Source organism: Drosophila santomea, chromosome 2L, assembly GCF_016746245.2.
Source record: "Drosophila santomea strain STO CAGO 1482 chromosome 2L, Prin_Dsan_1.1, whole genome shotgun sequence".
NCBI lineage: Eukaryota > Metazoa > Arthropoda > Insecta > Diptera > Drosophilidae > Drosophila > Drosophila santomea.
In genome coordinates this window covers 2,077,535-2,104,064 of record NC_053016.2, presented here as the reverse complement: position 1 = coordinate 2,104,064, position 26,530 = coordinate 2,077,535, and the positions used below count along the sequence as shown (strand labels likewise).

General features: G+C 44.7%; 2 protein-coding genes and 1 long non-coding RNA gene across 13 annotated transcripts in view; 1 reads left to right on the top strand and 2 right to left on the bottom strand.

Moving 5' to 3' along the window:
* The window catches only part of LOC120458306, a 44,416-nt gene that overhangs the window by 14,522 nt on the left and 3,364 nt on the right, over positions 1 to 26,530 (top strand). For all 8 annotated transcript variants that reach the window (XR_006356544.1, XR_006356543.1, XM_039645908.1 and 5 more), the window contains exons 3-6: positions 21,077 to 21,507; positions 21,695 to 21,772; positions 22,543 to 22,675; positions 26,152 to 26,476. Coding sequence is in view for 6 of the 8 variants with exons in the window: in XM_039645908.1 (XP_039501842.1) it covers positions 21,077 to 21,507; positions 21,695 to 21,772; positions 22,543 to 22,675; positions 26,152 to 26,476 (967 nt within the window). In the remaining 2 variants the exon portion in view is untranslated. The remainder of the gene's footprint in view (positions 1 to 21,076; positions 21,508 to 21,694; positions 21,773 to 22,542; positions 22,676 to 26,151; positions 26,477 to 26,530) is intronic.
* Positions 6,654 to 8,028, bottom strand: LOC120458307. Of its 2 annotated transcripts, none has more exons than XM_039645914.1 (3): positions 7,870 to 8,028; positions 6,932 to 7,790; positions 6,654 to 6,865 (listed from the first exon to the last, which is right to left on the bottom strand). In XM_039645914.1, exons 1-3 carry the CDS (start codon positions 7,914 to 7,916, stop codon positions 6,833 to 6,835), a joined length of 939 nt encoding a protein of 312 aa, XP_039501848.1. In that variant the 5' UTR covers positions 7,917 to 8,028; the 3' UTR covers positions 6,654 to 6,832. The 2 variants fall into 2 exon arrangements, with proteins under 2 accessions (XP_039501848.1, XP_039501849.1); XM_039645915.1 differs by having other exon boundaries at positions 6,654 to 6,862.
* LOC120458309 lies at positions 11,083 to 12,075 on the bottom strand. Of its 3 annotated transcripts, none has more exons than XR_005617176.1 (2): positions 11,947 to 12,075; positions 11,083 to 11,726 (listed from the first exon to the last, which is right to left on the bottom strand). It is a non-coding gene; the product is annotated as an uncharacterized LOC120458309 (long non-coding RNA). The 3 variants fall into 3 exon arrangements; XR_005617175.1 differs by having other exon boundaries at positions 11,928 to 11,992; XR_005617174.1 differs by having other exon boundaries at positions 11,922 to 11,989.

Below are 26,530 nucleotides of genomic sequence, written 5' to 3'. Positions count from 1 at the left end.
CAGTATTATATTATATTATATTTAGAGTGACTGAGGGCAGGAAGTCGAGAACTCGCATTAAAATGATAAGAATGAATGGGAGAGTGAGGAGTGTGGAGTGTGGAGGGGAATGATGAAGTCATCAACAGCATTAGCATTTCGATGATTGATTGGGCAGCGCCTGAAAGTACCCAAATGTGGGCATCCCCAAGGAAATTATTCTATTTCTGGAAAGCAGATTAAATTATTTATAAGTCTGTCATAAGACATATAAATAAACATACAACTGCAATATTTACTCGGTAATAATACCAGGAGATTTAGCCTAGGAAAAGATAGGGTAGCAAATCTTATTTTAATTATCCTCACTCCTTCGAACTCCTTGACTGAAATCAGATGATCCCATTTTCATGTGTGGTAAACTGGTTATGCTGATTAAGAATCAACATCCTGGCTGACTTCTAAGATGTCCTTTCTCACACAGCCGCATTAGAGTGCCTCCTGCTTCATGCAATGCAAATATGCCCATATTTGTGCACTTGTACACTCCTAGTTCAAACAAGAAGAGCTTCAGCCTCAGCTTTTCCGCTTTTCCTTGCTTTTCCGAGTTTTCTGTTCTGTTTTTCTGTTTTCCGCTTTCACATTTATTTTTAGCTGCCGCGCTGTGCTTAAAATAAATAAAAATACTTGTAATGCGTGTACCAGCTGAAAATGGTTATAGTGCCCTGCTGTTCGCCATCTACCACACACTTTTACACAAAGAGAAAATTCTCGGCATTTCTTTAAGTGCTTAAAATATCAAAATGCTCAAGATAATCAATCTATTAGCGCTTAAATTATCTGTGACATGTTTTCGCTTTATTTTAAGCATAAAAGTTGTACATTTTGTTAGCTTAGTTTTTGTTTACCCGATTTTCGCCGTTTTTCGCCGCTTTTCCTGGCGGCTGACTCTCCTGTTTTTCTTGTTTTTCTTGTTGCCGTCGTTTTTCGTGCATTTTAAGGCAAAAATGGAATTGCTTTTGGCCGACTGCGTGTGTGTGTGCCAGTGTGTGTCTTGCGGTTGGCCAAAAAAGAATTTTGCTAGCGTTGGCTTTGCTTAACCCAAAAGTGCAATGTTTGCAAGGATGCCCATCGCTAACAAACAACAGATCCCCAAGCTCCCCACACCAACCACACCCACCACCCAACACCCGAAACCCCCCTTTCATGTGTGTCAGTCAAACAGACATTGTAGCCCGTCTTGTTGGCTGCATTTCATTTTTGTGGCGCAAGGACATCGAAATGCCTGCGGCTGTCTGTGCCACACACACACACGCACACACATTCACACACACGCACACAACGTAAATTCGCCTAAGGATTGACCAACAAGAAAAAGCTGATGTGAAATGCAGGCGAGGTACGAGTAAACAATGGGCGAAATAGAGACGCAGTCGCAGTCGCAGACGCAAATAGACTAAAAGGTCAGGATCCGGATAATTTGGGCGCAAGATGGAAAATCCATGGCATACACTTTTGGGCCAGACTGTCTGGGTTCGTCGGGCGGCCGATTGTTTGCAAATGAACTTTAAGCCACTTGCCCTCCGACCACTTGCCACGCCCCAACGCCCCAAACGCCCAACTACCCGCCGCCCCTCTTCTCTATTCATTTCAATTTTCTTGGCTTCCGTTTCCATGGGACTCTTTGTCCTTTTATTAACACATTTTCCTTGGAATCGTCGCAGCGGGTTTTTTTTTATGGCCCCAGCCAAAGGGTTCTGCAGCTCAGGAAAACGCGGGAGGCACCACATTAGATCTGATTAGATTGCACTGCATGCCAGCTGTCCAATTTGCCGGGAAAATTGTTTGCTCTCACTTTGCGAAAATCTGCAAAAAGACAGTAGGAGCTGTTCGAATAAAAGTCCAACAACTGCGGTATAACTACAATTAACAGCATTGCAAATTAAATTTTAGCCTAGTAACGAAGAAACTTAAAAATACATAATTTTTTTCAGTGAGCTTTAGGAGTTTTGGAGCGTTGGATTTTCCGCAATTGGAAGTTTAAAGAATGCACTTCCTTCAGTTTGATTTGTATTGCTACGAATGTGGGATACACAATTAAAGCTATTGTTTTAAGGAGTTCGGTAGAAAAAATATGTGGAATATAAAATTAAAAGGGCATATATGAAAACAAGTTTAAATTTGTCTGCAATAATATTAAAGCAAGCAATCCTAAAAGCTTACGATCCCATACTAAACTTGAACTTTTCTTCTCGCTAAGGCATTTTCCAGCAATTTGATTTACGACCCCGGAAACATTTAGTACGTGCACTTTAAGTTTCGCCAGTTCGCCTAGTTTTCTTTTGCTTTTCCCGTGGAATCCTGACCTTTCCTGCATTTTCTCCGGCATTTGTGTTTTCCTTTGCGAGAATTTCTCGTGGCTGACCATCCGTTTGCATTTGTATCTAAATAGTTGGGCCAAAGTTTTAATTTGTTTGATGCCAAATTGTTTTGCTGGCCTTGGTGCGAAACACAAAACACAGAGCTGCCTTCTGCGATAGTTTAATGATTCATGATTGGAAAGTAAAGTTTATGCAGCTCATGATTTGTGACGGGAGTTAGATATAATTTATTACGCGATAGGATAAGAAAAGTCGGAAAAAGTTTGGCCACGAGCGGTAAAAGTGAATCAAAATTTGACCGGAGATAATTAATAAGTGGGGTAACTAAACAGATCGATAAGTTATGGCCAGCATAAATTCTTGAAATATATATTGTTTTCCCATTTTTAACGGACTCAGCGGAAAATAACTTTCCAATTCATCTCAGCTTGTACATACACTTTTGCCGGCGAAGGCAAGTTTAAAGGAATATTGAAAGAAAAATAATATAAATATCCCAGGGACTTGGTTGACTTGTTTCTTAACTTGGCCAAGAGGGCACCTGGCTTCCAGGTCGTTTCCTTGGCCTCTGATTACCTGGCAAATGCCAGGCCACATCAATCAATCGAGGCGGCAAAGTTTTATGCAACTTTCTGGTCCGTTGCGGTGTCTAACCAAGCCAATTAATTTGTGGTTTACATGCCATTCCGCTCGTCAATAAATAAAGTCCACCCACCGCCCACACCGCCCCCATTTCCGCACACCCCGGGGCCTTTTAATAGCCTCGCCCCATGAATAATGGAAACGAACATTGCATATTTCCCCCAAGCAACTTAAATGGCTGAGCGGGCTTTAATACACATAGCTCCTATTTGTGTGGACGGCAACGTGGGCATTCCAACACATTATTCTGCTGACTTGTTGCGGCAACAAAAATGGGCACAAAAGTTTTGATTGAGGCATTTTTTCGGTTTAATTAACTGTTTTGTCTTTGTGCCCATACGCGTGTATGAGGCGATTGAATTAAAAGAAACGAATCAAGCATACGAGTATTTGAATGGCCGTTTTCATGGCAACCCATTAAAGTGAATTCACTTGAAAATGGGTTAAAAAATTAATATAATATTTGAAATCAACTTCATAACTAAATTTGGTAGAGTGTCTATAAGTTTTTTCTTCAGTGCACTGGATATTCGAACGAGTGAGCTTTGTGCTGATTATGAGTTTTCAACTAAGAGGCTCATTAGGGGTTGCGTGCGGAATTTGTTCTTGTTTGTGGTAATCTGCCAGTGCATTTAGCTCTCGGCAGTGGCCATCATCAGCATCTCCCTGCTTTCGCTGCTTTCCCAGCTTTTCCAGGCTTTTCCTGGCCGTTTAATGCAGTCCAGAGAGCACTCGAGCAGTGGCGAATGCGGAAAATGCGGAAAATGCTCGAGGGGCGGCCGTGGGGAGAGCCTCTCACGGAAAAGTTGCAGTTGACACCATCTTATGAAATTAGTTTCTTTTTCCCTCATTTTTGACTTGACATCGTTTTGGCCACTGCTGCCACTTGAGGGTTACTTTCCCGCATCCTTCGCATCCTGTGAATCTTGCGCTCATTGCTCCTTGTCCACGCTGTGTAATGTGAATATTCGTGCGGACATCCCTGGCAGCTCCAACAAAAGGCCATGTCGCAGCACAAATCCTGGCCAAGGCAGCTCCTTCTCATTCTCCTTATCCTCTGCTCGGCCTCAGCCTTTCGAGCTAAGCGTTTTTGTTTAACTTTACACTTGACCCCCGAAATGGCCAGCACTCGAGTTGCCTTGGATTTATGCTTGGCTATTTTTTGGCTGTCTCTGTGTGAATTGAGTGAATTTGTAGGACTTGCAGGTAGCTTAAAGATCCATAAGAATGTTACCAGTGCATGCTTGTATATTTTGCATGTGATTTTAAGCACGAATATTAAATTGAAACCACAAAAATACATATATCTGCTTGACCTGAATTTTAAAAATTTATGGGATTAAACATTCAAACTACATGATATTTAGTTTGATCTGTGAAAAAACACCTTTTAGCTCGATACTTTTACGGCCAAGTGCTTGAGTTTTAGTACCAGGATAAATTGAACTTCAAAGACGTCTTCGAAAAACGGCAACGTTGTATTTTTAGTGACAGTAAAATATTAGAAGTGTATCTGGACAGCTGGGAAAAGAAAGCAAAACACAGATACGATATGGGGATCATGAATCTCTTTTTATTGCAAATTAAGGATTAGCAAGTGGCAAAGTGTCATCTCGTTGGAATTTACGTTGTATGTTTATGAGGTCAGCCCAGCTAAGTGGAAGTCTTATAGAAGAAGCCTTATAGAAGGCTTATGGCCAATAGATATTGAAAACCGAGAACGGGTTTGACCTTTCGATGCTGCCATAATTCTTGACTCACTCTTTGTTTAGACAGGGCGTGGTCGGGTCGAAAAACACACACTCACTAGTGAGCAAACAAATCTGTTTAATTAAGGCGAGAGTCCACTCCGGCCAAGTGCAGACCCACTGCCTCCACATCGCCACATTGCCACTTCGCCACTTCACCACTTCACCATTGTTTTATCTCGCCCATTGGCCCATTGGCTCTTTGGCTCTTTGGCTCCGTGTGAGCGATGAGGTGTTGGTTAGCCTTTGGGCCAGGCAAATTGCTTGGTCAGTTCTTTGAGGCCGGCAAACACACTCGCACACCCCGAAGAGTTCATTTCAGTCAAGGATGTGCAGGACGATCCGGGCTTCTGGGGCGTCTATTCGGGGATAAGGGGAAATGGCTAGGTGCCAGGCCGATAATTTGTTGCCAGCCAGTCGCAACCTCTCGTAACTTGGCTGCTGCCAAAAAAACAGAAGCTCAATTTATAAATGAAATCGTTGCGTTGCCTCTTTCACTACACGCAGAAAAAAAGGTCAGCTGGGGAAGTTTAAAAGTCCACTTTATGGGGGGATTATCTAATTGATATACAAATATAAAACTAATCAACAAAAAACTAATAAAACTAATATTTATATAAATTTGCCATATTATATATTTATCATTTTTGTAGCAATAAGTTTTAAGTGCTGGGTATTATTTTGAGTGCACATCCTGAACACGCTTGGGATGCGATGTCCTTGTTTTTTCCCCGGGTTCCGCCTTCTTTTGAGCGGGATTTGAATTTCTTTTCGTGTTACTTATCGCCTTGATAGATACACTTGGGTCCATTTGATTGCTTTGATGTATGGCTAAGAGAAATGGCAACTGCGGAGAAGGGAAAGTCCTGCAGAATAGTGGGAGAAAGGTCGCTCGTCCTGGCGTCTTTGATTTGTTGCGGACTCAATGCACTTGAATTTGTTTGCCTTTGATGTTGGCACATTAGTTTCGGCTTGATTTGAAAGCACCACAACGTGCTCGTTTTATTTTTCCAAATTTTCGAAATGATCTCTTTGGCGCGGTGGAGTTGCCTTCTGCTGCTGCTGCAGAGCAACAGTTCCGCAGACCACAGGAAATGCATCGGCTAATCTATTTAAGCCATCGTGCCACGTGACGTTGCCCCTCTCCCATTTCCCCCCACCCCCTCCCCTCCGCGTGTAAGTTTCTGGCCAACAAAATTGCGGCAGGTTGTCCGTTCCCCCAGCGACATCTGCTGCATGCGACATCACGGCAAGTGGGGAATGGAATGGAATGGCATGGCATGGCATGGGTTTTGCTGCCAAATCGCTGCCACAACAAATTCCGAGCGTCTGGCCAAATGAAATAGGATTCCGCAGTGAACCACAGTGGCGGAGGGGGGCAGGGGTTGGGCTATGGAATTGTATAAAATAAAAATCGTGGCTCGCAGGAAACGTCATAAAAATTGTCTATTTCTCACATAGACTCTCGCCGGCGAATGTATACTTGACTATATATCTTACTTTGCTTGTGACCAAGTTCCTGGAAACGCCTTGGAATCGTCATGGCAGCTCTTGCCAGGATTGCCCCAAAGATGCTGCAGCACTTGACGTGCCTGGAGCACTGAAGGGGGGAGGGGTGGTTGCTGCTGGTGGGGAAGGATTCACTTCTTCAGGTGGAGCCTGTTGCCTGGCAACTTTTGCGCGACTTTCGCAACCAACACAGAAATCAACTGACATTTCAGCTTAACTTTCGATGTTAAAATTCAATGCGAGTAGATGTTTTCAATAATTATTTTGAACGCAAACGAATACTGTGGAAACAGCTGCAATAGCAATGCTATGTAAACTAATTTATACAGAATTTTAAATTATTTTTAATCTTAATGTATCTAGCCCCGGAAAAACTTTATAAAAAGAGCATAGCTTAAATTTCAAAGAAGCACTCAGCCTTGTTTTATTTTCATTTACTAAGCTCTAAGTCTCAAGTATATCCAATTAAATTTTCTTTCAATTTTCGAGTGTTACGTAGAAATGTTAAGAGCTTTATTTCATCGTCGGGCAGTTTGTTTTCGAGTAGGAAACCTGCCAAAAACCAATGACCCCTCACATTGTTTCCATTTCCACACGCGTGACCTGCTGGAAAAGCGAAGTTTGTCTATAAATTCAATGTCATAAATTTGAGAGTGACTTTCCAAGACATACCAGCAGACACTTGTTAGCCGAGGCCTGGGGGCGTGGACGTTCCCGCCTCAACTTGATGTATTTGTCCACACTTACGTAATAGATGACACCACCTTCCTCGCGGAGTATGAAACGCTCAGAGCGTTCCAAATTATCGCCGGCTTTTTCCTCTTTGTAGCGATGGTCGGATAGGTAAACCTTTTCCATGGTCTCCGCAATGTCCTGGATGTAACGGAAGTTGATCAGGCAGCTGCCGCAGTCCTTGATTAGGTTCTGGTTGTTATCGTGCGGTGGAATATCAAAGTTCATCTGAACGAAGCGATAGTGCTGCAAATCCGTATCGGGAAAGACGGGCAGAGTCATCACCGGACGGGCATTGCTACCCGGTTTGGTGGGATGTCTGAAGAGGGGTTTCTTAATATCCCTGAAGCTGCCATCAATCATCGCCTTCTGCAGCTCCAGGCTGATGGGCTCCAGGTTGCTTGGAGCCCTGAGCATCGCCACAGAACGCTGTAGTCGAGTACGAGGACGAGGTGGCTGCACTCGCTCCTTGGCGAACATCTGTCCACATTCCTGGACGTGAATGCGTCTGGTGTAGCCACAGTCCAGGGCTTCAATGTCCTTGAGCAAAGCTGCATCCCGTGGATCCATTGGCTGCACATTGCCGGGCAGCTCGTCGTAAGCCTTCTGATCCATCAAATCAATTTTGAAGAGCTCATGAAGCCCTTTGAACAGTTGCGAGAAGCGAGTCTCCAGCTTGTGAATCAAAACCGGCTCCTTTCCATACTCCCGGATAATCTGGCCACAGGGCAGATATTTGCAATCCTTCGGAGGAGTGGGCATCTCATTTGTGTAGACAATGGGGCAGATGAACTGATTGCTGCAATTGTTTTTTTTTTGTACGTTGAAAATTGGGTCCTCTGGCTTGAATTTGGAGTAAGGAACTCCACCGTACTTACTGCTCTTCATCACGATTCCACTGATTGTACACGACCCCTGCTGCCATAATGGAAGAGTTTTCAGTTTTTTCCTTGGCTTTTCCTGCTTTCTCGTCCCAATCGCTCGACCAGTTTTTCGATTTGTGCTTCGTCAGTCACTTTTCATTCTGACAGACACGTCAGCTGCAAGTTGGCAACTCGGCGTGGAAAAACTAGGTGCCGATAGCGTCTCCTGTTGGAAGTGGATGGATTAACGCCAGCGGTTGGGGAGGGAGAAAACCTTAAAAACTAAACTTTAATTACATTTACACAAGCATGTAAGTTTATAAAAATGCACTTTCCTGTTAAAGAAAATGTGTCTAGGATTGCCACCAAAAAATGTGTTATTTTCTAAGAATAAAAAGCTGAAAGAAACGATGTCAGCGCTGCTGAAAAGCGAAAGAACCATTAATATTTATAAGCAGAGTTGTTAGTTCTTTATTTTCCTATCACAACATCATTAATTAAATGATCAACTGTCTATAAATAGTTGTGAAAATAGTGTTGATAGTCGATTGACCAAAACGTATCCCTAATCAGTTTTAGTTCGTTGAGTTGCCCACCTCAACAGGACTCGTTTGTAATCAGGCGACTTTAAAATCCCTTCCGTGTCACCACCACCCACATTTACCCCCATTTACCCCCACTTACCCCCACTTGCCCCTCGTTAACCCCCACGAACATCCGCAAGATGCGGGCCACTCGCCCATAATGGACTCTGACTTGGCCACCTTAGGTTTTGGCCAGGGCTAAGCTCATTACGTGCCACGCCTCCAAATACAATTGCAAACTGCTGTGGTGGTGGTCGAGAATGGAAATTCTGCACTGAGAGAAAGAGGATAGCCCGCCAGCAGGCCGGATATCAGTGAAATGAAGGCCAACTAAACGCATGAGTCGCTTAATGAGATGTAACCATATTCTGTGTGGATTCCTATATAACAAGGTAGGAACATATAATAACTGGCCCACTTTAAATGACATGTGAATAATCCAGGCCAATTTGCAGTGTAGCTGATGGAGGTTGGCTCATGGTGTTGATAAGAGTGGTTGGAGTCCTGTTCGTGGCTCGTGCCGAAATTAATTGATGCGACAATGGCTGAGCAACGACTAACTTGGGCCTCCAACTCAATTCAGGCCGCCACATCACGAGCTCATCATCATCACCATGGCTTGCAAGGGGGCAGGATACTTAGGAGGATGGGCAGGAGGATGGGCAGGAGGATGGGCAGGAGGTGGCGTTGCTGAGATGGGAGGTGTGGACGCCATGTGGATGCCGCATTCTGAGGGCTGTGCAATTTGGCGTGCGGAATTTCATTAGAGCAGCCGGAGCGGCGAAATCAAAATTTAATTTATGCTGACATTGAAGTGTCTGTGGGGCAATTAAATCGACAGCGGGGCGTGGCAGCCGCCTCCGCTGCCTTTGTGTTGATTAAGTACCGCCGAGCAATATTTTAGCATAATGATGTCCTGGCACGCAGCCTGCGCCTCCTCCGTTTGGGTTTTTTGCACTGCCTGCTCCTTCGGCAAGCCTTTCACTTGAGCCCCTCCATCGGGCCAAAGGATTCGGACCGCCTTTGATGGCTGATAGCGGGATTGCGGGATAGCCCGATGGGCTGATGGGCTGATGATGGCTGCGCCTGATTAGCCGCCCGATTAGCCTTTGTGTGTCCCGGGATTTACGACAGCTAAGCAAATTTTTATTCGAGTTTCTGGACTAATTTGTTGATGGCCTCCTTGATGAACCGCCAAGCATTTTGGATTGCACCTAATCCAGTTAGCAGAAAGGGACTACGGCTTACACGCTTATGTTTAATGGCCGGAAATATGTTACGGGCCATCCAAAAATATATAAATTGATATACTTTATCTCAAGAAGAGGGGGACACTACTCTGGGGATTACACATTTTTAGATGCAATTTGTCTCTGCTATCAAAAATATATTTGGGCAAGGAGTAGTTGCTGAAAACATCCTTCGATCCTTGAAGCGCAAAGTTTCCTCAGTTTTTTGTTAGCTTAAAGTTGTATTCGGCGACTAAGTAGCAAAAGATGATTTTACGCAGCTAGAGATACTTTGAAGACAGATCCGCTACTTTTACTGTTCAGTGGCTTAAAGTACTTTCCGTTTTCTTAAACTACTTTTCAGTTGTTGCATTCTGCAGTAACTTTTTAAAAGCTGCAATTCGGTTGTTTGATACTCGCTGGCATTTAAGTAGATACTTTTGCGCGGGTCAAGATACTTTTGTATCTGGAGCTGGTGAACAAGTTTAAAGAGTTCGGGAGTTGCTGAGGTTGGGATTCACTTTTTATTAACAGTTCGGAATAGAAAACCGAATTACTTATTATCTCTCCTGCCTTTTCTCATCCTCTGTCTCAATCTCATCCTTCCAGCTTTTCCTTTTTAAGGACACACCACTTTCAGTGCCTTTCATGTCATTTCCGTACTAATCGCATAAGGAATTTCACTCTTCAAAAGGAAACCCTAAACAGCTTCGGAGTTGGTTTTAGTATGGAATGATTTTCCTGTCTATTTTGCATTCATTTACGATTTTCGTTTATCCCATCTGGTGGACACTCGATGGTTTTTAGAGCCCGCATCTGGCCGAGTACGATTTGAAATGATAGTGAAAGTCCGAGCTGTAATTAGGCTCCACAGCTGATTGGACACGCCCTACGCCCAACGCCCACTTTTAAATCGGCCATTCTACTAATTAAGTGCGAATGATGCTCCACTCATGGAATGACGATTCCCCAATCCTGCCCACTTCTCCACAGGGACGTGGCGTTGACAATGCGGCATCGTTTACTGATTTTTCAATTGTCCCCAGCCGTCGGCAGGGAAAATCCTTTGTGGCATTACGAAATGGCAGTGAAAGGAGTGGGATTAGGAGTGGGAGTTGAAGTTGGAGTGGGAATGGGAATGGGAGGCATACCGATTCATTAGCATTATGCGGCCACCAAAGAATTCCAGGAATCCTTTCGTTCGCCCAGGTCCTGATCCGGTCCAGTCTCGGGTCAAGTTGAATTATTTTAATGATCAAGGATTAGAGTGAGAGAGGGAGAGAGAGAGGTGAAGGTGTCGCATTGGCATGCATTACATCAGGACACACTCGCACGTCCTGTCAGTCCTGTTCTGTCCTGTCTTAGTGTTGGTGTTTGTGTGTTGGTGTGGGCTTGCCCCCCAGAAACTCGGGGGGAAATGAGCATCCTGTAATTACTTTATCCGACATTCGTGTAGGATTTCCACTATTTTCGGCTGGCTTGACATAATAGCAGACATATTCGGGGGACAAGGTGACCAACGGAAGAGGGGGGGAAATGATGGAGATGGGCGTAATTGTAGCCAACGCCCGCCCACACAATTAGACGCCTTGCACATTCTCCAAAGCGACATAAATCATAATTACTGGCTCCACCTTCCCCACACCCTGTCCTTGCCCCGCTGTCCCCCCCTCTGGTTGGGCGGTGCAAAGGGGGGGTGGGGGGGTGGCTGGGCGGTGCCAAGCGCACTCGAGTGAAGACGTTTATTAGGCGCCATTACCTCGGCATATAAAGTGCTTTTGGAGGCACTGCGTCCTCGCTCTCGGCTGCCTCCTCCAAATCCAACTGGAGCGAGTGTGTTCTGCTGGACCACTACAATTGATTGCACTGTGGTTATGGGTCGGGTAATTTGTTGGTGCCGTTTCGGTTTGCTTCCTGTCAACGATTCCCTCGACTTCTCTTCCTCCATTTTTCCATTTCTCAGCTTCTCCAATTCTCTTATTCTCTTATGCTCTGGGTCCCTTTGGCGAAAAGTTTCCCCTTGCTTTGGAAATGCACCTGATGACAAAGTTCCTGGCCACTATTGAAAAATAGTTGGGAAACGGAAGTTACTAACTGGCTTATGTAAATGGCGATTAATAACAATTCAACGTTGTGTTTTACAACTAAAATTATATATATTTAATTTATTGATGATTTAATATAACTAAATATTTTGTATGCTTAACAATACGAGAAGCTAATCAGTAAGTCCAAAAACTATCTACTAAATTACTATTACACCAATTTGTAAGACTGACAGCTAAAATCCATAATAATAAAACGAAACTGCTTTCAACTTTATTTTTGCTTAAGCGAATTGTATGTAATATATTGTTATAAAAAAAAACGTTATATAAATTGCCCGAAATGTAAAAGTTGTGGACTCCTTTATCGAGTTTCCAACTGAAGTTTATGACACAGCAAATTCGATGCCATTGAAGGGAATTGTTATGTTCGACTCGAACTTGCCGCCTACTTTTTGTACTTTATTATTGTTTATTTTGGCCTTTCACTCGTAGCTTTTAGGGGCTCCATTGGCCAGTCGCAAATGAAAATTTAAGAGGCGTTCATTATTTATTTAGCCGCCTGCTGTTTTTTCACTGTCATCGATTTACGGCTCTGTCAGCCTGTTTTTCACCCAGTCCTTAGCATTTAGATGCATAATTAATAGATATTAATTTGTGAAAATGAAATATTCGCGGCTTTTCGGCTGCTGTCTGTCCGCTTAGTGGTTTTCATTTTTGCGATACTTATCACCGCTTTTGGTATTAACCAAAATCCAATTAGACATACGAAGCACCGACCTCTGAAAATAGTTGCATTGTTGAGGTCGATCGGGTCAATTGAATTCATTATACTCATCGCATGGGGTAATTAGCCCGTGTTTGGGCCGTAACACATAACAGATTCAGAATTAGTCTGCACAATGGGTATGAATCATCAAAGAAAATAGTTGCAAGCGTAGATGAAAATTTGTAGCCTACTTAACAGGGCTGCTTTGGCCCGAAGCAAGTATTAGCTATGTGTGTGTGTACATGCTGGCGTTATTTAATTAATTCAAAGCCCGTTTGGATTTTCGAAAGTTTATTATCTATTCGCCACCCCTTGCCAACATAAGTTATTATCGGGGTGATTTGCAGGCTGGGGGAAGCATCGAAACTTGCCTAGTTGTTGCAAAAAGGCAAACAGTTGGGAATTTCCCACACTTTTTCTGGGGTGGGGAAAATGCGTGCATAGGTGTAGGGAATAATTAGTTTCCAATTAAAGACCGCTGAGTCTCAAACCATCACGCTTTCCAACCGCTGATCAAAGCTGAGCTCTCGAACTAGGGTTCATGACAGGACTCAGGAATGGGAAGGCAGGACTTGCGGCTCCGCCACTTGTTGTCTTTGTCCTCCTGTTTGTGTTGTGACAAGTAAAAACCCGCAAAGTGTGTGTTTACCTTGCCAAAGCCATGGCAGTGGCCCCAAGCCAGCGGGAAAAACAATGAGAGCAGCCGGAACTCTTTAAAAGAAAAGTTAGCATCGCTGCTTTGCCATTCAAATTAGCCCTTGATCATTTATAATGCACAGCCACAAAGTGTGTTGCAAACAGGTCCTGCAGAGAGGGAAAACTCAGAAATTTTCACAACAAATTGAAGAAATTTCTATATCTGTTTTAAAGGTTAAAGGCTTCTCTATAAATTCAGCATATCTTTGCCTCTCACTTAAATCTGCTTTTTATTGATCAACTTAGATTCATAATTGATTGAATTAATAGTAGGCAAGTTTTCAGTTCAAGCTCTGTATTTTCTCCGGGTGTATCCTCCACTCCGTCCTATTCTGCTCCTGTGTTTCCTTCTGTGGCCCGTGTTTACATCATTTGCAATTCCCAGTCGGCCAAGTTGAAGCAGTCTGGCTTGGACTGTCGGGGTCTGAGAACCTGGCTCTTAGAGCACAAAACTAGGTTTCAGGTTAATTAAATTTTATTCTAGTTGCCGTCCAGCCGGAAGAGGCGGTGGCCAGGCCGCAGATCCCGCACAGAAAGGCCCTTTCAACTGGCCAGTGGTTGGGTGGTTCGGCGGCAGCAGCCTGGGAGCAACCACAACAAACGTTTGTTTCCAGGTGGGCCACACTGGGCGTATACGTGATGCAGAAGGGGCGCAACCCTAAAGCCCAGTTACAATTGTGTGTGTGTGTGTGTGTAATATACTTTATGCCACTCGTTCTAAAATTCATGATGAGCTCCTTATTATTGCTTTGTACTCGAACTTTTCCACAGAAGCCAAAGTTTTCTATTTGCCGCCGTTGTTGCTTGTTTTGTATTGTTTCAAGCCGAAAGGTGGTGGCAGCAATTGAGTCGGTTTTGTTATTACTTTTTTTTTCCAGCTCTCTTGCAAAAGTTTTCAAAATGCAATCGATCCGAGTTGAGCCAGCAGTTGGTGGCGCGGGGAAAGGAACCTCAAGCGGAAGGGGATGCAGATCATATCCGGTTGAGAGTTGTGAGTCATTACCCCAACAATACCCAACTTTACATTACCTGGCTGCCGCTCATAAATCCAACGACCTTTTGATTAAAATTCCATGTAGGGAAATCCACTCACTTACGCTTTAATGTATGCATTCGAGTGCCCTCTTACATCTCCTAGCTCGTATCGAAAAATGACTTCAGATCCTGCGTACAATGTGCTGTCACATAATATATTCAATTATCCTGAGAAAAAAGGGTTGCACTTGCCAAATTACAAGGAGCTCAAAGGGCGCCAGGATGCAGGACGCTGGGCTGGCAGGACGAGGACGAGGTGGAGGACGAGGACGAGGAAACAATCATCCATCAGCGGACGCAGGATAATGCAATTGAGCAGCAGCAGCTGTCTGCCTGGACACGCCCCCACTTCACACGCCGCCCCTCGAGCCGCCCACGTCCTTGGGCACATCCTTGAAGAGCTGAGCAAAGCACAAGATAACGGAGCCCAACTGACACAATGATGAAAGTGTGACAATGTAAATAGTCACATACACACACACTACCGCACTTGCCGTGCGGAAGGAGATAAAGAAAGGGTCAGAAAAGGGGGCGGCGTGGGTGTGGCAGGACGTGGCAGGACGTGCGTGGCTTAGCACAACATTTCCGCTTTCGTTTTCCATCTGTTCGAGCATCAAATTCTTTGCTCCTCCTTTTGGCGTGCAATTTTCCATTGAAAAACGAAGCAAGCACTTGATGCATGTCTCTTTCACTGTGTGCCTGCACTGCGAGAAACGGGTAGAGTGTATTAGCTGGCTTATAAACTGTAATCTTGCTACAATATTAAAGTTAATATCTGCTAGCATATAAGGAGGTGCGTGAAAGGGTGTACAATGTGCTGTAAGCCGTCAAGTCGGGCAATTTCCTTAATCAAAACGAGTTAATTATGATTACTGCTTGGCATTTTTCTCACTGTACTCCCGTCCATGTGTGGATATGTGCGTGGGCGAAATTGAAGTATTACATTGTCGACTGCTGATGGCGTACTCCTGCTCCTGCTTCTGCTTCTGCTGCTTCGATTCTCCTGACACCTTTCACGCTCCAAGGAAGAGAGGGCAAGGGCAGCAAGGACCCGCTCTGAACCTAATCCTGGCCTGCAGCTCTGGCAGCAGCCAGGAGCTGCCAGGTTGCAGGTACTGGTTTTAGTCCTGCCTTCGCATCCTGGCTGTTGGCTGCTGGCCTCATTTGCAGCTTTCGAGTTGCCGCACCGTTTCACGTTAGCTTGTTATGCTTTTATGGCGACCCTTGTACTTTTTCCATTATGCCGGCAAGTGTTGTTCCTCCTGCTCCTCTTAACCCTTAACCCCTAACCTCCAACCCCACCCCCTTCTGCAGCATCCTTTCGCTCAACCCTTTGCTGTTGTTGTCCTTCGGCTTTTATTGCATGTTTTATGGAAATTTTCAAACATTAGACGCACTCTGCACATCAAACGCATTTAACGCATTTCAGGTCTTCCACTCTAGAACTGCTTTTGGCCCCACCTCACCCACTTCCTTCCCCCTTGGATGTGCTTACCTTTTCCGCCCACTGGGCCACCCGTGTTTGTGTGTCCTTCGTGTATGCTGTCAGCCAATTTAGATGGGCCCAAACGCACCGTTATGTGCATGGCTCAATCTCTATGACTGCACTGGCAGAAAAAATGTGAGCGGGAAATGTAATTCTAAATGTATTGCTTGTGAAACTAGTTGCACACGACCAAGTTGAATTTGTAGATTAAGATTTTCTAACATGATCTATATAAAAAATAATATAGAGATAGCTGCAAGTATTATTATTATTTTCTCTCCGTTTACCAATAGCTACGCTTTCCACTCCCATTAAATCTCAAATCTCTTGCCCCCACATCACTGTGCATTTTGGCTCCTCGAACATGGAACACAAACTGCTAATTTGGCTTGATGTATTGCTCCAGAGACATCCATCAGCAGCTGGAGCTGCACAGCTCGCCTCCTGGACATCTGTCCCCCGATTCCCGATCTCCAATACAATGAAGCCACTGGGCCTAAAACCAGAATTGATTATGTGAAATTTGTCTGACGTTGCGCTAGTGTGTGTCAGTGTGCGTTTCTGCTTTCGATGAGTGTATGTGTATGTGTGGGCCACAAAAATGTTTGGAGCTGTCTTTCTGAAATCGATTCTTCGGGGAACTATTTGTTTCGAGTTTCGTTTGCATGCGGAATGGAAATGGACAGGAGATAACCGAGTTGCAGATATGATTCTGTGCGGATCGGATGAGTTTTGAGTACAGAAGCTGGCTCATGATTATTCAAGCCAACGGCACTGGTCGACTTCTGAAACAGATTTTGAGTACTCAGTACTCTTAAGGTTCAAGAATTCATTTTGAATGCCAGATTTCAAACAAGTAAATACATAAATCACTATCAATTATTCTTGATATTCCCCGAGTTTTTAATGTGCGTGCCATCAAACTAAAATTGGGCCAATTAAGTGGAATTTAAAAAACATACATTTAATTGACAGACAATACGAATTTGTGCGTTCATGTGTTGCAGCGAATGAATATTAACCCGGTTATTAACAGCAGTTAATCTTCTCACCTGGCTCAACCCGAATAAATGCATTAAATAAGTTCAGCTGAGTGGCGAGTTAATCGACTGTTTTTTCGGGTCAAATGTAACCGTCAAATTGCATCAATTAAGCCACATTGCAGAATGCCTGTTTGTTGGCAGCAGAAAGCAGAAACCCTTTTGGCTGAAATATTATCGCTGGTCGGGTTGATTCAATCAATCCGCTGCTTCAAATGCTATTAATTTTATGGGGCTGAACGGGCGAAGAGGTGGTCGAAAAGTCGGCTATAAATTCATTTATAACTTTGATACGGGAAAAGCCAAATGACCGGCCACACAATGTTTGTCCGAGTCAAATCCACTTTCACTTGACACATAAATTGAGTTAAAAGGAAAATGCCAAATTGAATTTTATTTACGTTGAACATTCACGCTCGATTTCACACACGAAACAAATCCGCTCGATGGTAGTCGGCAAATAAAGAGAAAATCAAAGAAATCAAAAAAAAATGGAAGGAAAAACCCAATCTGGGCAGTGAAAAATCCCCCAAACACGTGTGTGGGTTTTATTGAGGCGGGTGAGGGGTGAGGAGATCCTTAAAGTCAGCAAAATGAAATTTACATGAGGTCCTCGGATGGAGTCGCATCTCATTGTTATGCCAAGACATTGTCGTCATCAAATTATGGGCATGTAAAAATAGTTGCCATCCTCGGCCATATTGTTTGGCATTATGTAAATCTCTTTGGCGCAGATCCTTCTTCCTCAGCTCTGCCATGAACACGCCTTTAATTGCAGAACAGAGGGCGTGGCAGCGGGTCCTTTATGAGCGGCATTACACGAGTGTTAACGATGACAATGAGCAGGAAAGGATGCGAGGTCCTGCCACGTGAGTCCTGCGGAACGTGAGCCGCGCCGCCGAGTCCCGAACTCATTATGATTCGTCTGGTGTTTTGCTATTTTTATAGACACTTGCCACTCCGCTGGGACTCCTAAGGCCTCAGAACTGAGGACACAGGACTTAGGCCACAGGACTCAATGCTTAGAGCAACCGGCTGAGGCACTTCATAAATAATCAGATTTCTGGGCGGGCAGCAGATGAATCCGGGCATGGCGTTTATTGAACCCCGTCCAAATCTCTTGACATTTGCGCCGTCTTCTCGGTGGGAAATTTCCGTTCTGCCTGCGACTGTCAGCCGCATTTTCATACACTCATACTCATATCCGTAACCGGAAAATTCTATATGCTTATGCGGCGCTAAGCCAGACAGAGTCTGACAAATCCATGGGTAGTTTTCAATTGCCTGCCATTTCAATTTATTTGCTTGTTTTTCCCACCCCTCTCTGCTCCAGCACTTGGCATTAGGCGGCATTTTTTTTTTTTTTGTTTGGCGATGGCACTCGAGGCTTTAAATAGAACATGCTGTCAGCAGGGGGATACAAATAGTGTTCTGAAAAGGGTTCGTCGGGGGATTCGTCGGGCTTAAAATAGTAGACATTTTATATAATTTATGCCGCTCCAATATGTACAACAAGCAAACACATCATGCCAAGCAATATGATGGAACTGCAAAGCTTTTTAAACCTTTAAAGAGTAGCTTTAAAATCAGTACTCTCGTTTTCCTTACTTTAGCTACCACTGAGGTTTAACCAGCCGCGACTAAGTTTAGTGGCAGCTTTAATTGCGTTAACTGGCTGCACTAAAACGTTGTCTGTATCCCCAGACAGCTGACAACGCGAAGCTGAAACCAGCTACTACATACTACGAGTAGATGCCGCAGTGGAAGGGATTGCGGGAACAGCCCGTGCACATCCAAATGCTTGGCAGGATGCAGATCCACCTCCTGTCCGCTGGCTCGCTCCTTTTGTGCGCCTCGCTTGTCTAGAATTTTGCTGTTATTTTTGTCATTTTAAGTGCTTTGCCAAATGCACACGAATCGCTGCAGGCGCCGCACGAATATTCGAATACATGCGAATATTTCGCCGAAACACTTGTGGCAGCTGTGTATGTGAGTTTTTGGCCAGCAAAGGAGTGAGTGGCGGGTTGCGGGGGGTGGAGTGGGGTTCAGGTCCTGGCCCGGGGCTGAGGAGTGGATTGTGGGGCAGGGGGGCGTGCCGCGACCTACAGCAAACATTGGCCAAAAACACAAAACGCGGCGACCAACTTTTAGCCGCCTTTGGCTGCAGTGCGAAATCAGTTTTGGGGTTTGACGAGGGGTTACCCCCCCGCAGCCCCTCCGTCGGGAGTAGGCCCGAAAAAAAAAAAGAATTTGGTAAAGGAAATACTCGAAAAAGCTTTGCGGCTTAGTGGAAAAAGTAGCCGGAAAACCCACAAAACAACAGAGCTGCCACCGCTCCTTTATTTGTTTAAATTTGTTTAGAAAGTTTCGCAGTATTTTTTTTCAAGCGGTTGGCAATCGGAATGGCCTGGAAAATGGCATCCCAATGATGAAGTTATTGATGGTGATGATGGAAAATCGCTTTCACAGCTGCTGCCACCGCAGCTGGCGTTGAAAACGGCTGGGAATTTCCCTGCAGCACAACGCTCACCGTCGACTTTCCCTTTGAGCATTTGGCTGAGAAAATTCCTTTCGCGGCCGGAGGAAAATCACTCATTCGCAGCGTTGCGAGACGCACACATTTAGCTTTCTTTTTTTCGGTAAGAGTGTGTGTGTTTTTTGCGCTTTACCCGCATTCTTGCCGGCGACAAACAATAAAATACAAATTTGCTACTTTACTTTACAGCGGCGCATAAAGAAAGAAACAGCAAACGGAAAGCATTTCCATGACCTCATGTGGTGAACCCAGACGACGCACAGTCGGCATCCGTGGGAAAGGGGGGGGGGGGGGGGGGGGGGGGGGCAGTACCCTTAAGTAGGTCGCAACAAAATAAAAAGTTTGTTTGCCAGAGCTCTCCGCTCGAGAATCGCATAAAACATGGGTTCGACGGCGGCCCCCGACCGCCAGGATACCCTACAGTAGAAGGTTGCGGCCAGGCCGAAGGACGAAGGACGAGGCCGGATGATCCCAGGAATTGACTGAAAATGATGTGACAATAGAAACAGGATTAAAGCAGCTGCAGCTGCTGCTGCTGAGGCAGTGCTCAAAAATCTCCTCACACATTTTATGGCAATGTGCGTGAATGAAAGAAACCATTTTACGGCAGTGCTGCGCTGTAAATGGATGCGAAAGATATAGGAAACTTTAAGATATGCATTTCCCAGATAGCTAGCTACATGCTCAAAAAGCAATGAGTATACCATTGGATACCATAAAAACTGTATGCGATAACTTCACATTAGTTGATCCCCAAGTTGTTGTAGTCGAAAATCCCCTGGCAGGCCAGAAAAAATTCTATTTCAACTTTATTGCCAACTTCAAACTCAATCCAATATCCCCAATTTCCCGCCGCTCAGCTGGGCATTTTCCCGGTGCCCCCTCCCCCTCCCCCTCCCCCACCACTCTTCTACATCGAATTCCCTGTTGATTTGAATTTAAAAGTAATTTTTTATATTCCGCTTTTTTTGTTGCTTTACTTGTGCAGTTGGCATATTTGCAAATATTTGCTGTCGCTGCTGTCGAGACAACGTGGCGGATGCTTAATATTTCGTTTTGACTTTATTTGTTGCTTGTTGCATATTATTTCTCCCATTTCAGTTGTTCCGTTTATTGTTTTCGCGCGCACAAATTGAATTTGTCACTTTGGCTCTGTGTGTGGATTCTGTGGATTCGCTTAAATTGTCGCCGAGCAAAACGGCAAACGGGCAGCTGAATTGATATGCAAAATATTTGTGCACATATGCAGTGGCGGATAAAAATGCGAAGCGCTAATAAATTAAATGCAAATTGTGCGCGGCCCGCACTTTTAAGCCAAAACGGAATTTATTTGCTTAAATTGTGCGAGTGGCGGGCGGAAAGCAAGGATGAAAGTGAATTGAATTGAATTGAAGTTACTTTGTGGTCGGTCGGTCGGTTGCTCCTGCGGGGCGAAGCAAAAAGTTGTGGCCAAAGTGGTTACAAATCAAATCAAAAGACCCGGCAAGATGAATGGGCAAAGGGAGGGGCAGTGGGGCAGCGGGGAAGTCGACCGAGTTATAAATTCATTTGGCCAACAAGGAGATGGAGAGAAACAGCCTTACACAGTAGCAAAAAAAGGCGTATTTGAATTGCGAAAATACAAACAGAAAGTGGCAGTTGGTATTATTCTTTCCAAAATGTATTCAGTAAAGTATATCTTTAATATCACAGTATTTTTCTTCCTATGAGCAAGTGATGCATCACTTTTTCTTAGTGTGCCTCATCCTTTTCCTTCTTCTCAGTTGCCTGCTCACCGCCCCCTTTCCTTTGTCTTCTTGCAGGACTCGCTGCGGCGGCCGCCTCTACTGGGCATCCGGATGACTCCGTTGATGGGCCAACCCTGTCGACATTCCTGTCATCATCGCCGTCGCCCTCAGCAGCATCAGCATCAGCATCCGCATCATCCCCATCTCCATTTCCATCTTCAGCCAGTTTTTCATCGTTTGCGGTGGCGCACGGGCCACAAACGGAAGCCACGAATCACACTTTCAAGAGTTTAGCCTTCCTGGACGCGTCCTTTGGCTCCGATCTGTTTGCCCAGACGGACGCGGAGAGGGAGCGCAGTGGCGGAGCGGATGCGGAGTCGCAGGATGCGGACACTTCGCAGTCGCTGCCAATTTTCGACTTTGGCATGCCGCGCAACATCACCGGACGCACTGGCCACACGGAGGCCATAATTAAATGCCGCGTGGACAGTCTGCATGATAAATCGGTGAGTCCTGGAATTCCCCATTCCCATGCCCATTTCCATTCCCCTCAGATCCTGCGGTAGCGCAAAGTGATGAAGATGCGTGCCAAGGACATGGAGTATATCATACGGATATGCACTCGTTAATCAATTTTTGTCTCTCCCCTTCCCCTTCGCCTTTCGTTTCGTTTCGTTTCGTTTCGCTCAACAGGTATCCTGGATACGGAAACGTGATCTGCATATCCTGACTGTAGGCACGGCCACCTACACCTCGGACAAGCGATTCCAGGTGGGTCCATGTCGCGCCAATTCTCCATTCGCTGGCTAATTGAATGCGATGCTTAACTCGACTCTCAAAGTCAGCTGACACAGTGGCTTACTGGGGATACTATTTGATGGTTACCGAGGTGGAGGGGTGGGGGAAAAGGATACTCTGAAGGACTTTCAGCGCCAAACGAATTTTCTTTTCGACAGAGCTGTGCAGATAGTGATATCCCCACATGTCGTTTTGGATTCGAAGCACATATATATTTGAGCACGAACATTAAGTTACCATCTGTCAGTTTTAGTTTACGGAAAGCTTACCTGTAAAGGTATTTCCAAAGGACTAGGGGAGCTGCGCAGATCCACCTACAGATTAGCTGGCAACACAACAAATCCCGATAAACTTTCCACCCGACATCAGCCACAATGTAAAAGTTAACTCCGACTCTCAGGGGAATTATGGCCATAGGGCCACTTTCATTATGCATGCATAAACGATATTTCATTGGCTAATCCAACTCATAACTCAGAACAAGTACCCTGCACAATGTTCTTTTTGGCCAGTGTGCTGCAGTTGCAAAACGAGTAGTAAACAAACAAGCATTCAATTGCATAATTGCTTAATTTCCATGAAAAAATGACAGAACCGATTTGCAGCCTGGCCAATTTTTGCCTGAAAAGCGAATAATTATTCCGCCGAGACTGGCAGCTGGAATTGAATTGAATTGAAGCGAACTGAAATCTGTAAACTGCAAACTGTGTGACTAAACTGATATTGTGTCCTGGTACTGGCAGGTGACTGAATCGAAGGACTCCCGGGAGTGGACGCTGCACGTGAAGTCGCCGCTGGCCAAGGACAGCGGCATCTACGAGTGCCAGGTGAACACGGAGCCCAAGATGTCCATGGCCTTTCAGCTGAACATCATCGGTGAGTGGCCATTTAAATGAATTTCGTTTTATTGCAATGATTATTTTGAATGTGATTTGCTGTGGCCCGACTGTTTTGTTTACCTTGTCGCCGGCGGGCTTATTAAAAATGTTAATACACTTGTCGGGCGGCAGCTCCTCGCAATTATGATTATTTCATCGCATCCAAAGGGGCACCGGTTTCCGTTTCGTTTCGTTTCGTTTCGTTTGGATCGAGCGCCTCTAGGCATACATTTTTAATTTCACATTTCGGACCATAAATAAATAATCAAATAAAAAGCGAGGTCGAGCTCCTGCCACTCCTGTTCCTGCTGCTGCTGCTGCTGCTCCTGGTTTTTGGCCCCCGGGAGCTCATGGATCGCATGGAGCTTACATGTCGCCGTAGTCGACGAGTTAATTAGCATGTCAACCCGGCGGGATTTCGAGCACCGATTGGAAATGTATTCGGCGTTTTAATGAGCCATGCATAATGCGTGTGTCCGCATATAATTAGCAGGCAGTGTGTCACCAGTCCCGGTTTCCTGTTCCTGTTCGCCCATCGCAAACAATGTCTATTGTGTGCATTAGTTACTCCGAAATCTACCGACGATGATTAATTGATGATGGCCTGGTTGCAGGCAAGTGGATTCTTAATCACTTGATTTATATGCCACACTTTGTCGAGTCACCTGGAAATTCCATTTCCATAGCTAGCTCTTTTGCTAAATTGTAATCTAAAAAAACACAATTACCTACACAAAATGTGATTGCTGCCATCCGCCGATTGCCTCATTGTAACGGCGTTAATTCGCAATCTCAATCCGTTTAAAAAACAATCAATTTGCATATTGATTTTAATGGCAGTGCAAGGCACTTTCGGGCTTAAGGCGCCGCCATTAAGATGGCAATTGTTGGCTCTTTAAATCATCGGCTCTTTGGGGCGACAAGTGGATGAAAAGAGTGTCCAAAATGTGGGGGGTTTGTGATAAAGGACAACTCGGATGAGACCTGCTGACAGTTGCTGTCGGCATCTGCTGTCAGCCACTTATGCAAATCAGTCGGCAATGCCTTTTTAAGTTTCCGATTATGCACTTGGGCGCAATGCATTTTTGTCCATCCGCTTGTCACAGCAAACTCCTCCTTTACTGATTTCCTGCTCCGACGCTTACAAACGAATTTCCGATTACATTTTCTTCATGGCCGTATGCATTTTAATTTACGTTAATGAAACAATTTCCCAAGGAGCATGACAGCACTGGACACTGGACACTGGTCAGTGGACACTCCGCGCTGGCCACTGCTGACAGCAAACTGGCAAACTGGCTGCGTCCTTAATAACATTATCGGCATACGTGTCGTATGAGTGACTTTCGCAAGGCGCTTAACTCTTTGCTCCTGTGTCGCCTTCATTTTCCATATCCTGCTCCAGCTCCACATCCTGCCCAAGCTTCTGCTCCTGCTGCTGTTTCTGTTTGTGGAGCTCCTTGCCTCGTTGTTGCGGTGCATTGCATTTAATTAATGTCATTATGTAAATTTATGCGTCCCACCCAAACGATTTTATTTTCCCTCAATGTTTCACAGTTTTTCTCATTTTTTTTTCTTTTTTTTTCGGAAACGAGATTTATGCCTGATATAAATTCTGCCTTGGGCGTAACGTCCACCACGGGGCTGCGTAAAATATCCAATATAAATATGCATAAAGTATGCCCTAAGATGACAATTTAAAAGGTGGTATTTATGCACGCATAATTTAAGAAAAATATATACACACCATATTTCAACTGCAATTAGCAGTGGAATTGATTGTTTAATCCTTTGAATGAATAAGGCATAAGTTTCATCATTCCTGCGAGGACTTAAACAATGTGCTTTCCTTTGATTATTATTTCAATGGGTTTTTCGTGTGTAAAATGCACTATTTCCACTGCATTTCAAAATTGTGTGCAAGGATTGCCGCAGTTTCCACTTCATTTAGTTTAAAGCATACTTTTCAGCGCATTTTCATATCCCATCAACATTTCCACAGAATTTAATACGCCTTTTGCCTTGATTCCATTTCTATTTTCGTGCTCGTCTAAGTGGTAATTACAGCCATTTGACCTTAGAGAAAGCCCACTTTTGGCCCGCTTTCTGCTCTATTTTTGCTGTTGTTGTTGCTGCTGGCAGGTAGCAATGCATTTTATTTTCATGAAATATTTAAATTAAAAAACTTCATGCGCCGCCACACAAAATGCACGCAGAACTTTAGCGACAGCTGCTGAAAAATGAAGGAAAAATGAAAATCTGAAATGAAATGAATGAAGAAAAAAAAACATTGGGTTGGGGCAAAATTGTTGCTGCAGCTGCCTGTCGCCGTCTCTTTTCGCATGTGCCCTCTCCCTTCCTCCGCCGGGTGTTAATTGCCTTTAACGCAGTGACACTGCACAAACACACTCGCAAAGGGGGCGTGGCCGAGGGTGGCGGAGGCAGATACAAATACACACGCACTTAATGGCGCAATGGGATTTTTTAACTCACACTTGGCACATATGCCACAGACGCAAACAAACAGCTGGAAAAGCCACTGAGAATGGGAGTGAGCCGTGGACTGAAGCCAGATCTCCGGCAGACACTTTAACCCCCTCTTACCCCCTCTTACCGCCCCTCTTACCGCCCCTCTCACCGCCCCTTCCCGTCGGGAAACCCCTGAGCATCCTGCCACCCATGTAATCATCATCATATGCACTTTTATGAGCTGCAGTGGGTCAAAAGTTGAGGCTTACTTCATCTCAAGCTTAAAAATACGGGAAAATCCATTATAAATGGCACAAGGTTTTAGTTAAATTATATATAGTAAAGTTATTATATAAAGTTATTAAGCTTATGTAACTATAGCTTATAAGTGCCACAAGATTTTAGCATAGCTAGCCTTTTATGTCACACGGTACAGAGCTGAAATTGATATTTTAACTTTAATAAAACGATGTGTAACTAAAATCCGATTAAATTCAAGACCGTTTTAAAATACCCTTTCTTTTGTAAATCCAATCCCACGGTGCGGCGACAGAGTTTTTATTTCATTTCGGCCACGCATGTCTCCCGTTTTTGGGTATATTTTTTAATTATTATTATTTGCACAGTCCAATGCATAATAAATATTATTATTAACCCAGTTTCGCAGGAGCACCGAGTGCGACTTTCCACATGGGTGTGAGTCTGTGTGTGTGGCACCCACACACATACGCACATTCACACGCTGCCATATAAGTTTATTTACGTGTCTGGTGTGATTTTCCAACCTACGGCCCACTTCAGGCCCCCCTTTTCGTGGGCTTACTTAAATTTAGTGCAATTGAAAAGTTATTCCATAAAGTTTTATGATTAAAAGTTTTTACGTTCATTCAGTTGGTTGCGAATTCGTTTTACGAGCGATTGCCCCAAATTGATTTCGGTTTCCCACCTACGATGCATGTTTTCAATTCGTTTGTGGCTTGTTCTTTTTTTTTTTTTGTGTTCCAGAAATCTCCCCGGATGCCAAGGCGGTCATCAGTGGGCCACCCGATCTGCACTTCAAGGCGGGCAGTGCCATCATCCTCAACTGCCTGGTGCAGCAGCCGTCGGTGAAGGACATTGGGCCGATTTACTGGTATCGCGGCGAGCACATGATCACACCCTTCGATGCGGATGATGGACAGCCGGAGCTTCCGGCTGGCAGGAGCGAACATCCCACAGGGATACCCGAGGACACGTCCCTGAATGACATAATGAGCGAGGTGGACCTGCAGAGGGAGTTCGCCACACGCATCGCCATGGAATCGCAGCTGGGCGATACCCTCAAGTCCAGGTGGGTGCACCTCTATCCCCTCCCCCCCGTTTCCTAATTGAGTTGTACTTAGTG

Coding starts and splice junctions, on each gene's coding strand:
- LOC120458307 (XM_039645914.1), bottom strand. CDS start 7,916: ATGGCAGCAGGGGTCGTGTACAATCAGTGGAATCGTGATGAAGAGCA. Junction 7,791..7,869: donor TGGAATCGTGATGAAGAGCA/GTAAGTACGGTG, acceptor AAACAATTGCAG/CAATCAGTTCATCTGCCCCA. Junction 6,866..6,931: donor CGGCTAACAAGTGTCTGCTG/GTATGTCTTGGA, acceptor TCGCTTTTCCAG/CAGGTCACGCGTGTGGAAAT.